The sequence below is a fragment of the Centroberyx affinis genome, unplaced genomic scaffold (genome assembly GCF_046629955.1).
Source record: "Centroberyx affinis isolate AG114_WGS23_722 - 3 ecotype Tasmania unplaced genomic scaffold, CSIRO-AGI_Caff_v1 ptg005270l_1, whole genome shotgun sequence".
Lineage (NCBI taxonomy): Eukaryota > Metazoa > Chordata > Actinopteri > Beryciformes > Berycidae > Centroberyx > Centroberyx affinis.
The window spans coordinates 110,192-130,833 of record NW_027282626.1 but is presented as its reverse complement, the minus strand read 5'-3'; the positions used below and the strand labels follow the sequence as shown (position 1 = coordinate 130,833).

General features: G+C 41.4%; 1 protein-coding gene across 1 annotated transcript; it reads right to left on the bottom strand.

Moving 5' to 3' along the window:
* Positions 1-471: 471 nt before the first annotated feature.
* Positions 472-20,185, bottom strand: pggt1b (protein geranylgeranyltransferase type I, beta subunit). Its single transcript, XM_071546439.1, has 9 exons — positions 20,054-20,185; positions 19,266-19,384; positions 16,551-16,615; positions 16,133-16,284; positions 15,546-15,678; positions 12,642-12,687; positions 8,646-8,830; positions 7,746-7,854; positions 472-4,761 (listed from the first exon to the last, which is right to left on the bottom strand). The coding sequence occupies exons 1-9, from the start codon at positions 20,179-20,181 to the stop codon at positions 4,604-4,606; spliced, it is 1,095 nt and encodes a 364-aa protein (XP_071402540.1). The 5' UTR covers positions 20,182-20,185; the 3' UTR covers positions 472-4,603.
* Positions 20,186-20,642: the final 457 nt, after the last annotated feature.

The following is a 20,642-nucleotide window of genomic DNA, read 5'->3' as shown; positions in this document are numbered from 1 at the left end:
TTTTTAGCATGGGTGGCCCCAGTGGGAAAAAATCAACCTGATGCTCAAAGGCTATGAGGGATGAGGAGAGATGGCATCAAATGTGTTAGGCATCCCCTTTGTTTCCATTAATATTGCCTGTAGTACGCGTCGTTGTCTTTTATTTCCTCTTTTTTTTTTTTTTTTTTACTGTTTTTGTATTGTTATTGTTTCCATTGTATGCCATGTTAACAGGGAACCATTGTACAAGAGAATAAAGGATAAATAAATAAATAAATAAAATTAAAAAATAGATTTAAGGAGAAAGTGAGGGAAATCACTGCTAGCTCACCACCTTGCCCCATGTTAGAGAGTAATGAATGGGACAAACATTTCCATCAACAGCACATCTCTGAAATATGTAAAAAACAAAGAACAAAAACAAAAAAAAACCACACACACAAACATAAAACCACTTGAAAACACACCGAACAATTGAAAAAGTTAGTATGTGTTTTTATTTACCATAAATACAGTATGCACTGCCAAGCTAGAGTCGTCAACATTTCTGTCCTTAATTTCCAAAATTTAAGTATTATAATACATCACATATGAACATTTGCATATCCAATTCCTCTAACCATCTTACTGATATAGCTGTAAACATATTTTCATCTTGAGCACTTGCACAATAGAAGTGACATAGGTATAGACATTTACATACGTATCTACACTCAATATTTCTACAAAGTATAGAAAAAATAAATTCAATTACATTTGTTTATGTATATTAGTTTATGATGGGGCAATGGTTCATGAGTGACCCCAAGTGGCGTTTTGGCTGCATCTCAAAAGACTATTAAATTCCTCCTCACATCTTTTCACATCTCTACACCATCCGAACACAACTGTAGCCTTCTCTAAAACACAAATCCCTTCTGTTTTATGTTTTCGGTTTAAGAGCATCGTCTGCAGTGCCTTGTGGCAGAAAGGAGACGCAAGAAAATAAGTAACGACTGTTGAGATGCAGCCTTCATCTGTAGCAAAAGAGGCAGATCCATCAATCCATTCTTTTATCCATTTATCGAGTAACTTACCCCTTCTAGGGTCAAGAATGCAGCATTTGTGGGCTCTGTCTCAGTGAATTCTTCCCTCCTTCAGGAAATGCATTAATCGATCAGATGTGACCAGACTGGACAAAGCCAGTTTCTGGTAAAACTACTTCTACCAATCAGATGATGTCAGATTAGATGAGTGAAATCTACACAGAAGGGAGGAAAAAGAGCTTACAGAGTTTGTTTATATGGACTTAGAATACACCTTTCCTCCATCCCCTCTGGAGAAATAACACTCATCTACAATGCCTTTATTGGTAGAAACTGAATTGAAATTGAAACCTGGCAAAGGCGGTTTTAAGCCTGCTGTGATTGTGGTGAAATCACACAAAGTAGGAAGTGAGAGAGGATTCAGAGAGCAGCCACCCAGAGCAAAGCTGCGTGAGGCACATTTCAGAGAGTCAAGTTTGAGTGAGTGGTCTGGCCATGTGACTTGGTCAACCAAACCCCCGAGGAAGAAGTAAACGTCACTTAAACCCTAAACACAGGCTTCTGAAGATGCATGGGAGCCACGGTCATTCAATTTCAATTGATTTGGCTCCACAATGCCGCAGTAGCTGGTTCACTACAGAACATCACATTTTTTTCCCCTGTTTCTTTCCTCTATGTTTTCCTTCAGTGCATTTAAGAGTCTTACCAGGACCACTTACCACCAAATCCACCTAAAAACAAAGTGTTTGAGAGGGTCACAACTGGTATACAAGCAACCATCTTTTTTTTAACAAAAATATCTCTTACATAAACAATATAACAAATAATTAAAGGCAAAATTTGCTTGAATTTGTTCAAACACAAACGCTTTGTATGTTTGAGGCTCAATCCAGCAGGTATAATGAAATAAGTTTTATGTGATCTATCGCCTAGGTCTAATTATTAAACACGTTTTGTGGAGATAAAGAAAACCGTGACTAAAAATGTGTTTAGTCTCTGTAAAACAATACTAATTAAGTAACAAAACAGTTGAAAAGCAATAACAGGAGAAAGGTCAGCGTCAGCACATGAAGATCAGCCAGTAGAATCACAGAAATGCTTATTGTCTCAGGCAAAATAGTCACATAAAGTAATATAACAATATAAATTTAATTAAAGAAGTTGGCTAAAAAGCAGTAGTCCTCACACCAAAACAAGGCTATATATAACACTGGGGTTTGGATCCTGTGACGATGGGGCAGACTGAACCGAGGTTGGGCAGAGGGGAGACGAGATTCCTGCCTCCGACGGTTTACTTTCAATAATAGATGGGCCAAATAATTTATTTATTCACCTCTCCTTCTCTCTTCTCTGCTTTCTTCTGTCTGCCTGGTCTGGTTTCTATTGCTATACGCAGGGTGACGCGGTGGGAGGGAAGAGGAGGCCAGACACGGCTCCATTTTAGGGGGTGGATGCTGAAAAGAAAAATGAGGAGGAGACAATATTTTTTACAGCCAATCAGAACCGGGGTTTGCACACATGCGCGGTGCAAACGGGAGCGTCGTCTCTCGCAGGCGACACGTTGCAGACCAATGTATTCCCGATTCTGACCCTCTGCGATATTGTCTCCTCCTCACTTGCGGGGAGCAGGTGGTTGCGGTGGCAGCGGCCTTAAAGGGAAAGGGTGTGGCTTCAGCAGGGGGCGAGGAGAATCCTTGGAGCAAGAAATCTCAGTGGCTGAGCATCCGAGGCTTGGAGTGAGGAGGATGCAAGAGGAGCAGGTTGAGCACAACACTGCATGTCAGTGAGCCTACGTGTCACCGTATCTATTTATACACAACTATAGATCTCCCATCTGTAGCTCGGCACAAGGGCAAGAAGGCTGGCCGAATCAAGTGGCCTCTATCATGTTCTATAATGCCTGTGAGCACTGTGTAGGCAGCAAAACACTGAACTGTGCTTTAGTGACAGTGGAGTCCAGGAGTAGATGGTGGATGGCTACTAGGTTAAGGATTACAAGGTCTGGTCAAGTCTTAAGGAAGTCAACAACTCAGCAGTCTGCGATGTGACCGGCACCGCAGAGAACAGTCGTTTCCATAACTAGACACTCATCGAAAAGTTCTGTTCATGTGCATTGTTCTTTGTTTTTGCCCTGTAGCCTTTCTGTTCTGAAAACAAACATTCAGTTCCTAGTGCCGGTCAAAAGAACAATACATTTCCTCAATGTTATGATGCCACTGTCTCATCTTTCTCCTATTGATTCTAGGATGGCTAGTCCCTTGCAGGGGATGTGGAAGCTGGTGGTGATGAGGCGCTTAGTTCAGTTTTGAGTTCAGGAGCCGGGGGCTGTCCGGCTCGTATCTGCTGTTTGAATGGACAGCTACTGCCTTGCAGGGAATACAGGATTTCCCCTCTTGCTTATTAAATCCCTTAAGAGGCCCATCTCTATTTTTATCTGTCTGCCTCAAGAAAAATGTGAAATATCCAATATAATTTCTGTGTTCTGCAAAGATAAGGCCCTTAGCTGAGCACAAATGTTTTTTTGCTAGGAGCTTTTGAACAGGTGCCAACATCCATAGATTTGCTCCTAAAGGTTGTTCTGTGCTCTAAGCTACATATGCATGAAATCCACCACACTTGGGCATTTCCAAGTATCAGAGGGAAGCCAGCAGTGAAGCTGGAGGAAGCAGAGTTTAAGAGAGTGGTGAGGAACTCAGGGGAATAGGCCTGCCAGGCTGGTATCAACTTCAGGACTGGAGAGCTAGAGACTTTGGAGAGGTTCAAGAGCAGTGCAAGGGTCTTGTTGTTGGACGGGTCATGAAGGCAAGGTAACAAAAATGATGTAGCGGGTCGTGTCTTGGAGTGTTTTTTTGTCTGTGAATCTACTTTTTCTCCAGGGTTCCAAAATATCAAAACTAATTTTACCGTCGGACCCATACTGGTTTGCGGGTGGTTGTTTAGAAAAGAAAATAATTTTTGATAATGTATTCATCCTACCATAAAATACAGGAACATTGGGTGGCAAAACAGCGTGTCACTTCATATAAAATTAGAACTGCCCAGTCAAAATCCTTAAGCTGCTGAAGCCACCAGTTACTGAAGCCACTTTAGATCTTCCCCCAGCCCACCTTTGGGTTCCACCCCAGATTTTGAATTACACCGTCTTGGAGGAGGTTTCTTATTGTCCATGTGGAGGGAGTCGGTACTTTACATCCCTGGCTAGGAAGCTTTGCAGAGCAGTCAGAAAGGTCTTGTTGTTGACCATGCTGATGAGGCTAGGGAGCAGGTATTGTCCAAAGCCGGTATTGTCTAAAAATGTTGCAAAATTGAGGCATCTGGAATGTCTTCAAGTCTCCAGTGACTCAGATTTTACTTTCTGGCACAAAATTTGATCCAACTATTAACAGACATAATTTCTATTGTCTGTTATTTACTCTTGTCTACTACTAAAAGGCAGCGAGAAAAGTTTGGCTTATATTGCTTAACAGAAATGTCGCTTTAGGTGGACTTAAATTTCATTCCAGGAAGCTACCACTGTACAACTGGAGTCTTTAAAAACGTTCCTGATCCCTAAAACCTGTTTAGATATAGAGCTGCGGATCATCCTATTGTCAGTGCTGTCAGGTGCAGGTGCCTGCGTTGTCCCTCCATGTCTGCTGCAGCTGCTGGAGGTGCTGAAAGGCTCTCTGGGTGATGTTAAGAGCTGGGTGGACCTTCCTCAGATTGGGCTCTCCGATCAGAGACAGACCACACAGCCCTAAGTAGGCATGGAGAGGGTCTGGTGGAGAGGACAGGACAGGAGAGAGGGAGGGAGAGGCACAGAGACAGATGAAGGATGAGGGAGGTGAAAAAGTGAGAGAAAGGCGGGGGAGAAACGGGAGAAACTAGGTCAGATGGTTACATGTATCACAGCACTAACAGCTGCTTGTGACAGGTGTATAAGCTTCAGAATGATCAGAGCTAATATGGTTTTAGTCGTCACCTCAACCTCCTTTTAAAACAAGGAAAAACACAACTCAAAATCATAAAACTGTCTGAACATTTTGATCCAAGCACACTCAGAAAGCCATTCTTCATAAACACCACCTCATTATTATGCAGGAGCATAATATTTTTGTTGCACTGTTTCTTTAAGGAAATATAAATAATGCACATAGGTTGGCCCCTCTGCTCCTCCCCTCCCCCGGGAGCAGACTAAAAGCCATGCAGGCCAGTAAATGGAACGGTAATTGAATTATAATGAAATGACAGCTGATTGGACACTGACATTAGAATCAATCAAAACACCATTAGCTACATCAGTCAGGATTCATAAGGACTCAAGCTCAAGGCTGTTCAGAGATTTCTGGATTAGCCTGAACTCTGAGGTGAGATTTATTATGCAAGTTGAAGACCGCTTCACAGTGTAGGACATGTTATCTAATTTAAATATGTCCTATTGAGTTGTTTCTCTTCATATTTCCCAATCTGTGAATGAGGTTTCAAAATAAAAGCCTTAAAAACTCAGTGATGATACACCACTCTTTACAAGAGCAATGGCTCTAGAAAATTCTGAACTAGGGTCAGTCAACAGGACTTCTAAGTTTTCTAAAACTGTCAGGAAATTAAATAAGCTGTGGGTTCTTTTCTGGGGTGTGTACGCTCACATGACAAGTGTATTTCATTGAGACACAATTCAATAAGAGTCAATCAATTTGGGCTGAAATTTTGATAATCCTAATTATTCATATTACGAACATTGATCCAAGACCTGGACTCCCACTTGGCAAAGGTGGGGCCAATCACTTGCAACATATGATAAATCAAGCGCTCCTCATATTTTTCCATTTGGCTATTATGTGGCCCTGGTCTGCTTGACAAATGCACAGCTGGCTCTTTTGTTCCACATTATTGCTACCTTCCTATCTTCCCAGACCAGTTCCTGCGTCAATGGACATCTGCATTGTTCAGAAACACAAGTCCAATGCTATCTGTACCTATACTCCAAAATAGCTCCTTTTCATTCCCTTAAAACTCTCTTTTGTTCTATAATATTTAAGAGGCTTTGTGAATACAGCCCCTGTGTTTTTCTTATGCGTCATTGTTTCTTCCAGCCTATCTTCCAAGCCCAGTTCCTGTAATGTGAGGAGCTGGATCTCCTGTGTCCTCAGGCTAGCTATGAACAATCACCTCATCAATTAGACATCACACAGGCAAGCAAACACACACACGCACACACACACACACACACGCACGCACACCATAGAAGTTTAGGGTTACAAGCAGTTTTCCATTGACCTAAAGCAAAATTGCCAACCACAACTCCACCCTGACCTCCCTGCACCTGTGGAGGGCAGGGCAGTAAAGCTCTGACAGATACCATGAACACACGCAATGTTCAATAGCCTGTGTAGCATTAGGTAAAAAAAAAAACCTGAAACATTGAAACTGCTTGCCTCCTCCACCTTTTTTGTTCTTGAGGTGAGAGCTTTAAAGTCATTGAGAAACAAACAACAGCACAGCCTCTTCCACATTTCCATCCAGTCCTTTTATGTCGTGTTACGCTTTGTTTCCACCACATGGCCACTCAGCTTACACCAAGACACCCACATCATTCAACTTCTCCACCCAAAAAACAGTGACTGTTTAGGTTTCTTCTTGCAAACACAGAAGCTGCAACTACACTCGTCATTTCACCATTTGTGAGATCTAATTCTAAGGATCGAATTTTTTGAGATTACATGTCTGTATGTCAACTGTTGGTCTGACAACTGCTGTTACGCGTCTGCTGTGGCTGTATCTATTTAAATCGGTGTCTACATTCCTTTATCCCCACTCTTCCCCTCCATCTCTTTACATTGCTTGTATGTGCTTTGTGGCAGAATTGCCTCCAGGCTATGCAGAGTTCTGATCACAAAGCAAGCCTGACCGCCTCCATATCTGCTTTTGAAGATGTGTTAGCAGTGTGAGCAGTGTGAGCAAAATCCAATTTTTGTGCATCCAGACATGACACATAATGCATCCAGGCATGATGGTAAAAGTCACACTGAATCGTAGTCACACTGAATTGTAGACACACACACTGTCCACATGGCTACAGCGTCAAACATACAAAGACTGCTTTTGATTTCATGTCATTAACATTTTGAGTTGGCCTTAACCCCACAATGGAAAACTGGCCAATATTCCCACCATTCACAGCACTGGGAGGTTGTCTGAAATTCCATGGAGATCATGGAAAGAGTGAGAAACTCAACTTCATAAAAAGAAGAAGAGCGGTCATCACTTTTTCTTCTGTTTTCAAGTCTGGCACACTACTATTTTACTTTATGGTTTCTTTTAGTAGCACCCAGACAGCAGGCAGCGCAAGAAGGCACATTTGTTATCCAAGGCTTGGCAGTGTTGTTGTCTGACACCAAACACAAATTTTCTCTGAACAAATATGAACTGAAATATGAATCCTAGCACCACGCTGGACCTGTGGGCTCTATATCAGTCTTACTTTGACAGAAATGCCACTAAGAAAATACACCAAACAATGTTCTGAAGATCTAACATCTATCAAGGCAAGAGTGACACAAGCCCACATATCAACACCCATGGCAGTATACTGTAATTGGCATTTCAGCAGTATTTTTCTAATTGCAGTGTAACTAACCACTGTGAGCATCTTCCTTTCTCTTCATGTATTTACACTGTGTGATGCTGTTCCTGTGAGAATAACAGCCAGCTGACTGAAAGCTTCCCTCCCTCCCTCCCTCCTTTGGGCGTCTAATTGTTTACCTGGATGGCTGTCCGGCCACTTAGCGAAGCCGCCCACCAACCGATCCTGTGTGGATAGGATGTAGTTTCTGTTCTTCTCATAGTTAGTGTACTGGAACACATCTAACAGCTAGGAGAGGAGAGGAGAGGAGAGGAGTTGGGGTATGAGCATAAGAGAAAAGGAGGGAACGAGAGGATAAGGATAATCATATCATTGTATTTCATGTCACAAAGGCGGGTCATCACAATCAATACCCAATGAAGAACACTTGATATTCTATATATTTATCAAAATACATTAATGCATGGAATACATCAAGCCTTATCGTGTGTCACACTGTGCTCTTGCCATATACAAATATTTTGTGCGTGTGTGTGTCTTTGTACCTCTGGCATCGTTGTGACCTAGAAATTCATAGTTTTGCTCACAGTTTCCCTGCATTGTGTTTGTTTGTGTTTATGTATGCATACATGTAGCTCTGGCTTACTCAGAGCTGTAGACAGTTTTGCTTTCTGGATTTTGTGTGTGTGTGTGTGTGTGTGTGTGTGTGTGTACCTCTGGCATAGTTATGACCCAGAAGTCTATAGGTTTGCTCACTGGGTTTCTGGGTTGCATGTGTGTGTATGTTTTTTTGGCTTTGACCCAGAACACGCACCACCACATGTCTACAGGTTTATTGGGTTGTTTGCAGTATGTACAGTGCCGTAAAAAAACATATTTGCCACTCACTCTTGCCTTTCCCAGTGTCATTTTTTCTCTCCAACTCCTTTCATAAACTACTAAAATCCCCCCCAAAAAACTAATCCAATGTGAAAATGGAGCAAAAATGTGGAAAATCAAACAGGGGGTGAATACTTTTCATAGCACATTATGTGTTAAAGTATGCAGGTGTGTGTGTTAGTGTTCACACCAGTGTGTACCTCTAGTGTAGCTCCCACCCAGAAGGAGTAGCACGTGTCTACAGGTTTGCTGGGGCGGCCATGAAAGCCGCTCTGCTGCCTCATGATACACCAGCGCCGGATCCTGTCCAGCTCCCGCTGACTCAGCGCTTCCTTCAGACGACCCATCAGACACAGAGAGGCTATGGCACAGAATGTCCAGCCGCCTGCACAGACAAGAGACAGACAATAGACAGGTCCATCAGATACATACAGTGGGTATCACAAGTTTATACACACTCTCCAATTTTCTAATTTGTATTGCCTTGAGGTCTGAAATGAATCCCCATTAAATCAGACTACTCATTTCTGACAATATCAAAAGTGGAAACTTTGGTTGTTTAAGTGTGGGCAGCCCATATATCTGGGGGTTGTAACTGTTAAAATTAAGTAATCACATTTAATTAAGCATGCACAAACCTAATTTGCCTTCCCCCGAAATCAAATGAGATGATTCTAATTAGATCAATTAAAACCATGAATCCACTGAAGGTTTCTTTGTTGCATAGTGTGTGCCAGTGAGCAGAGACAAGCTTGAGCTGCGAGAAGCTGACACAAGATCTTCAAGATCTTTTTGTTGAAACGTTAAGATTAGAGGATAGATATAAAAAAGATTTCAAAGACCATAAATATACCCTTGAACACATTGAAGACCATAATCAAGAAGTGGAGGGAATTTGGCACCACTAGCTCCTTGACTAGATCAGGCCTTCCTTCTGACATGGATGACTGTGCAAAAGGGAAGCTTGTTAGGGAAGCTACCGGAGAGTCTGGCCACTTCGCACCAAAAACAACACCCAGTCCCATCTTAAACGACACCGTCTCCCAAAACCATGTGAGAAAAATGTTTTATGGTCTGAAACAAAGGTTGGACATTTTGGTCTTAATTTCAGCGCAGAACACAGATTTATTGTCTTCTGTGATTTGCTTCAGTTTTTTATAGAGGAAGTTATAGAGGAATTTCATCTTTCAACATGACCATGATCAGAGGCACATGGCCAAATGCACCAAGGAATGACAAAAAAAAAGGAAGATCAGTATCCTTGAATGGCCAAGTCTGAGGCTGGACCTCAGTCCTACAGAAAATCTGTAGACTGGCCTCATGGGGAATGTGAATGGGTGGTCCCCAAATGCAAGACAGTGTGAACTCCTTTGCAAAGAAGATGGGACAAAATTCCTAAATCCAGACATGGATGGTAAAGGCTGATCCAAACAAATTTTCTGCTGTTATCAAAGCAAAGGAGGCTTCTGCCAAGTCTGAATTTACACATCAAGGTGTTTTTGCTTTCCACTTTGAATACATTGACAGAATCCAAATGAAAGTGGAAAAAGCTATTTAATAGGTTTAACTTCAGGCCTCAAGGCAAAAAAAAAAAATAGAAAACTTGGAAGGGTGTGTAGACCTTTGATATCCACTGTACATTTGTATACCAAGCCAGAAACACACACATAGTCAGACACACCTACAGTTACATAAAGTACAGAGACGCTACGGCACAGAATGCTGAGCCACCTGGACGGGCACACTGACTGAAAAACAATTAGACTAATTATGATTTAATGCAGAGACAAAGACACACATGCAGACAGGTTATGGCACACACCTGGACAGGCAGACAGGTAGATAGGTAGATAGGTAATGACTTCATAAGCAACGCCGACACACAGACTGAAATTTCCGGGTTAAAAAGACTCTTAAGGCACTCTGATCTCAAAAATTTGGCAAGGACACCAACTTTGTGCTTAATTAGCACAAGGAATCTTGCCGTGCTTATCCACCCCGACATGTTTTGACGACAGAAAGACAACTAAATAACTACTGGGTGCAGCAGTGAAGACAGAGGGTGTGCGTGTGGGGTCCTATTACTGCCAAATATCAGAGAGCGCGCTGTTAACATTCACCTTCCGCCTTTCTCTGGAAACAGCATGGAGCTCCGCAGAAGATGCAGCAGTGTGTGTTTCTGTGAATGTGCCTGTTTGTATTAATGAACTTGCTAATTAAGAAACTTTTCTACACAAGAACTGAGGACTTTGGGGGAGGGGGGCGACATAAAGACATTCTAGTTAGTCCTGCTCACTTAGAAAAAGGGTGATTTTAGGTTTAGATTTACAGTCAGGGCTACAATTTGGCTTATGAATGCAGTCACTGGCACGCAAGTATAGTGATACAAACGTGTGTCTATTGCTGACAAGGTGTTATCAGTACAGCCACAGGAGCAGCAATCCATCACTGTATTACCGCTATTACAGCCTGTTTATCTGTGTGTGTTTGTGTGTGTGTGTGTGTGCGTGTGTGTGTGAGAGAGAGCATGTGTGAGGGAGAGACACAAAGAGGTGGTGCGAGGTGTGTGGGTTGGGGGTGTAAATCTGCCGACATGTCAGCCCCGCCTCTAATCATTCCTGTCTAGCTCGCTATCTGCCTTAGGCACAATAGGATCAGAGGGGGTAAATATAAATCTACGTCTACGACAGCTCCAGAGGTTTTCATTCAAAACCCTTCACTCTACCAGGACGACATACCTGGGTCAGAAATAAATGGGGGCTCAGGGTAAAAATGCTCTTGAAAGTTCATAATGTGTGTAAAATTTGAAATTATGGGGCACAAAATACCCCCAAATAATGATAGTTTTCACCTTGTTCACTTTTTTCGGTGAGTTGTCAAATGTTCACGCGTGAATACAACAACTGTGCCCCGTGGGCCACCGTAGGTGATTCATGGGAGCCTACGACTGGCGGATTCTTTTAGTGCATTCTGGGCCGAAAAAAAGGAGCCGTTTTTTCCATGACAAAACAACTGAGTACGCAGCCTGAGGCAATAGAAAATGTTGGCACCACACAGCCAGCAGTAGAAGAAAATGCCAACGCCACACAAACCACTGAGTCAACAAAAAGTTAGCCAGCCAATATCGTAAAAAAAAGCTCTTGAGGGGTGGAAGATGACTGGTTGGGGACACAGAGTGGGGCAAATGGCATCATTCCAGTAGTGGGAAAGAAGTGTGGGACGTGTGGGATGATACAAATTGAATGCTTACTTGCCAATATGCAATGCAAATGTATTATTTCATTGTTAAAAAAAATTGTCCCTGAAAAGATACCCCTAAAATCAGATTCAACTTTCTTTCTTTTTTTTTATTTCTTTTTTATTTCTTACCCTGATGCATACTTATTTTTTGTAATAGCATGTATCGAGTTACACAGGACCACACACACACAAGTATCTACAAACACACAGTGCGAGAGTTTGTTCACATTTACAGTGTGGGAGGTCTTGATGCTGAACAAACACACACTTCAGGGGTGGGTGGGTAATGGGTATCTATACCTATATCTATAGTTACGTATAAACCTGTAATCACAGAATTGGAATGTATTGAAAGGAAGGAAATAACCGTGCTGCACAAGGATCTGTGCATTCTAGCTATTTTAATTCTATACCTTTACTTGCTATCTGTGCCATGTCAAAAAGTTAGGACCATGAATCTCTCCCCCGCAGTGCTTTGAAATGTGTGTGTGTGTGTGTGTGTGTGTGTGTGTGTGTGTGTGTGTGTGTGTGTGTATGTGTGTGTGTGTGTGTGTGTGTAGGATGGGGGCCTTCATGGCAGAATAATAGGGGTTAATTTGAGTGGGAGAGGGATTAATGAGGACATTGTTTCTAGTGAGATGGATTTTAATGGCTAATCCTTTAAACCAGTTACTCCCATCAGCCACCATCATGTCACGTGCTACTGTACCACCAACGCTCACACAAACGTTTTGATCTGAGGTGAACCTTCTGACCAGAAAAAGATCAACACTAAATCAAAATGCTGTCAATACAGGCTTATAATTGCAGTACCAAGTGTGGGGGTTTTACTCTCTTCTACTGTGACTTACTCAGGCAAACACCTCAACCTGATGTGCATACAGCTTTCAAACTGACTTTTCAACATCTGTAAGTGAAGGAAATAACACAAATTAGTAAGAGAGCATCACACTCACCATGCGACTCCAGCCCAGCTCCCTGGCCAAAGCCGTTGTCGTATGACTGCAGAGAAAACAACAACAAAGCCATTTAAATTACATTCAAAATATTTCATCCAGCAAGAAAGGCTGCTGTGAATATGGAAAGAGATTAGTGCCAGCAGAGATTGTATCTGAATTGCATAAATCTGAATTTGTCATGCTCCTATTGAACCACTGAATTTTAAAAAAAAAATTGTAAGGTAAAATTTGAAATGGAATGCAATGGCTTGAAATTAAATGTGATTCTTATTGAACTGAACTTTTAGCTATAATTTCAAATTTTGTTTTCCCAATTCAAATTGCTTATTTCAGATTCAGCTTCCTGAGACACATAATCTGTATTTTTTATTCAACAGTTCAATATGAGCATGGCAAATTCCAATTTATGCAGTTCAAATACAATCTCTGCTGGCACTAATCTCTTTCTATATGTGATGGCAAGTGGCAAAATATTCCCCATTTTAAATCAGTTAAATTGAATCCCATTCGAATCCCATTCTGTAGAGTTGTAGTGGGGTGGCCGAATTACATACAGATATGATAAATTCACATTTCAATTTAAAACAATTTAATCCATAAAGTAACCATAGCACAAATTCAGTATTCATGGAGCACAGTGGACAGACATTAAATGACACAGGACCCTGTGTGTATTCATTCAAAAAGCCAACAGGCATACAGTGAAGGCATGGAACCACCACAGGCTTTGTTTTTTATTTTGTTTTGTAAATCAGATGAAAATGTGTGTTTTCCATCGTAAACAACGAAGAAAAGCTGTGTGTGAGAAAAACAGGCCTTCAGACACGAGAGGCAGCCAGCTGCTTACTATGACGTTATGATTACTGATAACAGGGACAGATGCAGTGTGTGAATGTGTGAGTGGATGAGGGACTAAGAGGATAGGGGATGAGAGTGTGCAAGGGAGCATGCTATACAGACACAGAGGGAAGGGTGATGTTAGCTTCAGCCTCTCTGGACACACTCATTTATAGGAGGGAATATGAATATGGGAATACATTTAGGTTTAAATCATTAATGTCAGATTTACTAAACCAAGGTCAAATTCAAATTGTACAACACAGCTCCAGTGAATTTCCTAGGTGTACTTATTTGGAGACTATTTTTACTCTAGTTTTACTTGTTTTCCAGTCTGGCCAAACTATTCATGGGACGGAGCAGCTAAAAATACCTGACAATAACGGATGAGAATGCTCTATGACCTTGTTTTGGGACCCCAAATGGATTGTGACTTTACTATGGTCTGTCCCTTCATGAAAAAAGGAGGAATATGTCTTTATGAGCCTGGATAAGTTGAACACTTGCTTTAGAACTTATTAAAAAAAACTCTGTAATTATGACTCACTTTAAAGCAATTTTATGAGAACTAATTGCCTGATTATGAGCAGCAGTTCCCACTAAAATATGCAAAAACAGTCACCTGGGATGAACCAACAAGGCCTAGTCCATGTCTGTCTGCGCATCTAGTCTGATCAGACCGTAACAACAATAAGGTTGGTAAATTGATACTTGGCGCCATCCAAATGCTAGCGAAACTTTAGTGTGGCTGGTAAGCTAGTCTACTCTTCCAGGCACGTTGACACATAACCAGCTATCATTAAGTGGTTTCTGTGTTCTTACATATATATCAATTTGCCTTGGAATCCACCAACCAATGTGTGGCCAGTGGACAAAAATGGTACTTTTCAGTCATGATTTACAACAGTTTAGCAACATACTAAAAGATCGCAAAATGCCATATATGCAGCGTCCTTTGTCTGTCTGTCTGTCATCCTGTCTGTGTGTGTGTGTGTGTGTCTACAAGAGAGAAAGAGTGTGGGGGTGTTGCATACACACCCATGGAAACAATGAGGAAACTATGTAATAAAACACTCAGTTTCTTGTGTTAAAGGTCAAACTTTAAATAAATTGTGGTTTAGAAGTGAACGGGACCATCTCTCCTCTCTGGGGACTTGAGTTGTAAAGGAGACTGAGTTGACAGGAAGGCAGCTGCCATTGGCTTTCTTTATGAAGACAATACCTCCGACACTGAACTGCTTGATCTAACTAACTCATATCCGATGGAAAGACAAACAGCTAGGCTAAAGCAAGGGTTGAGTTAGAAATCAGTAAATCTAACAACAATGTCACTGAAGTGCCACATCATGAAATTGAAATATGTTTTTCTTTTCTTGGTGGGGTGGAAAGGCCTCTGCTGCAGCATTTAGACCACGATGCAACACTAAAACTCCCTCCTGAATCTAATAGAAATGAAATGCTTTTAGGCACAGTGCCACGTCCTTAAGGCTGGTGGCCCATCCTGTCTATTCAAACACCGCCTTCAATCAATGGTGTAGAAGCGGCCATCCTGTTGGCCTGGAGTAGTATTGCCCAAACCTTACATAAACATTAGGGGTGCAACACCACAGCAAGCAAATTACGACCAGTGTTAATAAAAATGATAAATTAAAATAACGTAAAATGAGATAAAAATCAAAACAACATTAAAAATGTCCCTCTCAATCACAAAGAAAATGTCTCCTAGTGTTAGTATCCAAACAACAAATGAGGAAACACTGATTGGGCAATAATTCCCATCTACACTATATTGCCTCACATTCTAGCCTGCATATGGTGGCAGTAGATCATCTATAATAAGTTTTCCATATATTATTCCAGTCCTCTTGGATGGTTTACTCAAGATTTGTTTACAAGTTTACCCCTAGAAATAACCAAGCCAATACTCTAGAGTGCGATGTCATCAAGCACTTCTAGAGCTGCTCCAATGAAAAAGAACAGGAGACACTGTGCATGTCCTCAACCTTCACTGTTTCCCGTAGCTCAGTGCCTAATCATGTGTATTTATGAGCAGAGTGGACTCACCATGCTCCCTCTGATGTACTCTATGGCCTTCTGGATGTCCATGCCTGACCAGTCATCCAGCATGTAGCAGATACAGGCAGCGCAGTAGATAAACCGTATATCGTTTTCACTCCCCTCTGGTACTGCATAGAAACTGGGAGCAAGAGGACGCACAAGAAGACACAGAAACCCAGACACACACACACACACACACACACACACACACATTAGCTGAAGGTCTGTATCTAGGGTGTGTAGTGTTTCAGGCATGTTATCTAAAACGAAGAAAAGGTTTGTCAGATCTAGGTGCTAACCTATTTAATGAGTTCTATTTCTGTCTCAAGGTGGTGTTATCTGCCAGACATCGTATACAAACTGTGTGTGTGTGTGTGTGTGTGTGTGTATGCATCCATGTGTGAGCCAAAGTGAGTACTATTGTAGGACCTCAAGTGAGTTTCAATGTCAGTCCAAATTAAGAATGTTAGCCTTTACATGGCCTCAGGTGTCTTTGAGTCAGAGTGAAAGTGCTAGTGTGAATCAGAGTCCAAGTCCAAGTGTGCGTGCGAGCGTGTGTGTGTGTGTGTGTGTGTGCGTGTGCGTGCACCAACCTGCCGTCCTCTAGCTGCAGTGCTTTGAGACCAGCCAGACAGGCCTGTTTGTTGACCCGGCTCAGGTCATCGCCCAGTATTAGTAGCGAGGTCAGTCCAGTGTAGGTCATGGCCACATGACCGCTGTCATATGGATGGAGCACTCCTGGACCCTGGAGACAGGACAGAACAGTATTAAAATTAGGGATTATTTATACAGTTAAAGCGGAATAAGCAACTAAGACATTACAATAGTTAACAAAACTATTCAACAGAATATATATCAATTGAACAGAGCAATGTACAAATACGGCGACCCAAAATATGATCCTTTGACCACTGCCAACAGTGGGAATGCTTGTTGAATTTAACAAACTGAGACTGTTTCGTCAAACTTGGTACGGGTCTAGAAAAAGCGTAGGGCAGGGAGAGGCAGTACCTTAGTGCTGTAAGGAATTCCAATATGCGAGGATCCTCGAAACCCACAACGACTTAGATTGGATTCTGGAAGAAGATAAGAGGGAGACAGAGATGGAAGACATTTTCAGTGTATTGTGAATGGAAATATCAAGATATATTGGAATAGGAAATAGCCTAAATAAATTCACATTTCTCCACTGTCTCGCTGTGTCTTGACTGCATCTAACATCACAAACCAAGCCCCATTCTTTTTGTGCTGACCTTCAGCAAGGTGCTGCATAGATGCACAACTAGGTGAACTAGCTATGAACAAGGTGTACTGCTGCCATCTAGTGGGGATAATCAGAACATTACAGCAGGACATGTAGGATCCTTTGAACAAAATGTATTCAGTGCTTACATCATCGCAACAGCAATCCATACTAACAGCATATCATATTGCATGGCTAGCACAAAAAAACAACATGCTACTCAACAATTTCAACATACTACATTCAAACCATACTGAAGTCCATATGTTGACATGTGTCAGGTGTCTCATCACCATTTTTGCCTGTGACAGGCTTGTTTTAGATCATTCATGTTACATTAAATGAATGGCAGTGTTATGCTCTCTTATTTTGGGGTTTGTTCTTTACAATTTTCTATTAAATCAAATCAGGAAAACAGTGTAATATCCTGGCATTTTCAGTACACTGATGTTGTAAACAAAATTGTCTGGCAACCAATTTTCAAATTCAGTACCCTGAAAAGACCCGGAAGAGTAGGCAGATACTACAGCATAGTAGTATTCAAACATAGGAGAGAGACCGTCTTTTCGCACAGACATGTAAGGGCAGAGTGAATTAATCTATTAATGTCATATTCAACCCTCCTCATATTCATATTCAACGCTGTTGGACAATAACAACACGCCCATCAAACAACTGTCTCAACAGCACATACAATGTTTTCCCCATATCGATGACACATAAGGGCCTACCGAGCCACATTCAACACATTCAACATGTCTAATGACGAGAAACCGGCTAGACACCAAACATATGGCAGCAGCGTGCTCGGTCCAATCAAGCACCACTATCCCGACATGAGTTCTGTTGGTGTCTTGAATAATTAACTAACTGGGCGTCTAAACAGATGGCAGAGAGTGGCTTGTTAGTGACAGAAGAAAAACAACAAGTCATTAAATATTTCGAACCCAACTTTCGCCTAAGAACGGCAGGTACAGTTGGGACAGGTTAGGGAAGTAGGTCACCTGGAGGTTTGGGTGGCTGAAAAAGAGCCACTGATCAGTGGTAACCTGAACTTGTCCCATCTTGTCTCTCATCCTGCACCAGCGACAAGCCAAGCAGCATAACAAGTTCAACAGGATGTCCAGTGCTTCCAGTGATTCAATTGTCCTCTAGCTGCCCTCTCCGAATTAACCTTTGAAAATTTAGCTCCACAGTATCCATTTTTATATGAACACTGACAGGCAGAGTCATCTCATGATAATGTAGCTGTGCCAGCTTGGGGGCAATCTGTCATGGGGCTGAAATGATTCGATGACTTAATGCAAAAAAGTGAAGTGACCTCTGCACAGCGGCTTGTTTTAGGTTCTGGCAAAATACAGGAGAAGCACAGTTCATAGGAGATTAGGACTGTTTTGTCTTAGCTCAGGTTTATCATATACTAATTTCAGCAAGTAAAAACAATGGAGTGAATGACATGTTTCGCATCCCTGCTTCATCCTGATTCCTTGATTTACTCGATTTCAAAAAATCATTGATTTGAATTTTCCTCTTTGTCTTCACCTTTTATAGTCATTTTTTTCACACGCATGTCTAAACATGTTTGTGTGTGTGTGAGTCCACACCTGTCTTCACAGCACTGGCTTCCTTGTTTTGATTTAAAGGACATCACTGAGTGATGAGCATGCAGGATATTAATGGTGCACTGAGCATTAAAATCCAATTTAAACTTCAACTCCAATTGGATTCAATAATTGGCTGAGTGTGAGAAAGTATTTATTTTGCTGACAGTGAATTTGGCAACGGAAATGGCACGGGAATACAGATGCTATTAAAAATGAGGAAAATTGTTTAGCAATAAAACAGAAATGATAAATCCAAATGAACAGTCTCACTGTTATACATTCTAAGCAGTAGCTCAATTTAAATTGATGGGCTTTAGCCCTTATCCTCTATATTTTTATCGTTTCTCATTTTGTATGCATCATGCACTCCTGGTAAAGTTTATTTATAGTGCAGCAAGTGACACTAAAAAACGAAAAATGTAATGATGTTTAGTTACACAGGCTATAGCAGGCTAATTAATTTGTTCCATAAAGCATTAAAAAAAGTACAGATTTATCACTTTTATTACTTGATTCATTGTTAGAATGTTTTATAGAATATTTGATTACCAAAACAACTGGTAGTTGCAGCCTGATGTGGCAGAGGTGACTATCCATCTACTCATAAATTAATGATGTGGCTTTGACACCAGCTTTTGATTTGCTGCTGCATGCTGTCCCCTCTTGAACCATGCAGCAGTTGGTACTGGCAATGACAGCTTGCACACTGCCTCCAAACTTTTGTGAAACTAACAGTTTGGACCAGGCTTGATTATAAGGACAGTCCCACAGCAGTGTGAATAAATGTCATGCCATACTGGGATTTTCTTCAGATTTAGGCGTTCACATCTTTGCATGCAGAGAAACTGATTCAGTTTTGTAAACTTGGCAAGGACTTACGATCCTCTGTGGGTAGAACCTGTAAAGAGTAGATCCACTCGATCATGTTGTTCTTATCGATCACATCCAGGGCATCCAACACATCGAGACCAGACACCGCAAAAAACATTATGGTCAACCTAGAGAGAAGGCAGAGCAAAAAGACAAGGTGTTAACCACAGAATAAAAGTCTCATTTTATGACATTGAGAGACAAAGAGACACACGTCTAAAAATAAGATTCATAAACATGAATATCAATATGCAGCAAGCTAAAGAGGCCATGCAAACAGTAAAGAGTCACATGTCTGTAAGGTTACTGGGTGAATGCTGGTCTGAATTCAAAACAATATTAGGGTAGTAGTAAGCCAAAATTGGACAATACAACCCGAGTGTTAAATACCTATCTTATAAATTCAGCTTGTAAATGTAATCTACCACACACTTTAGTGTTACCTGGCAAACTATTTGGTAAGTTTCCAATGGAGCTAACCCAAGTAACCTAACTTAGCAGTCCAATTTGACTGAACCCCTTTGTCAAACGATAGGCTCAACCCCAGTATCATATGATAACCTATTAACATTGAGTAATAACTCATGCATCACATAATGCACTACGTTCTCACACTGTACGAAGTTCGTTGACTATTAAGCTGTCATCACTTCACTAGCTGCCGTTAGCAAGCAAGCTAAACAACATTAGCCTCCCATTCAAAAGGGCTGGTAAGCTACAGCTAACGTTAGCTTGCTGGCTAGCCAAGTTCTCCCAACAAAACAGATCAGCTGCAGTGTTGATTTCAGTTATCTTACCTGGTTGTTTCCAGGGAGGCGTATCTCTCGGGCAATACCTGAAGCGTTCTCTGGAAGAATCGTACATGTCGATTTCTTAAAAAGTCTATTTGCTCAAATTCTTCTAACTGGTTCTCTTCTTCCGCCATCTTTGCGTCCGCACCTACGAGGGATCGTTTCCGGTATGTTTAGTTTTCAAAATAAAAGCACAGACTACAGACCACTGTTTGTCCAAAGGTTTTGCAGAGCAGCAACGACTCTTGATATTGCCAAGAGTCAACACAAATGATAGGGATTATCTATGGACAGTGAATGAGTGAACTGACTTTGTGGGAACAGTGATAGTATCTAGTATCTTTCTATCAGATGAAACAAAGCTCCTGCTAGGCTAGACACCTAGATAGCTGTTGAAGTTCACTAACAATAATTGTGAGCAAACCATCAAAATCATTCAGTTTTTAGGCTGGATTTTCACTACATTTTCAGAGTGCAAATAGACACTAGTGATGAATGAGAAGTCATGTTGAATTCTGATCAAACCATTAGACTTCCCACTCTGTGAACAGCAGCCCTGTGTATGACATAAATAAATACTACTACTACGACTAGT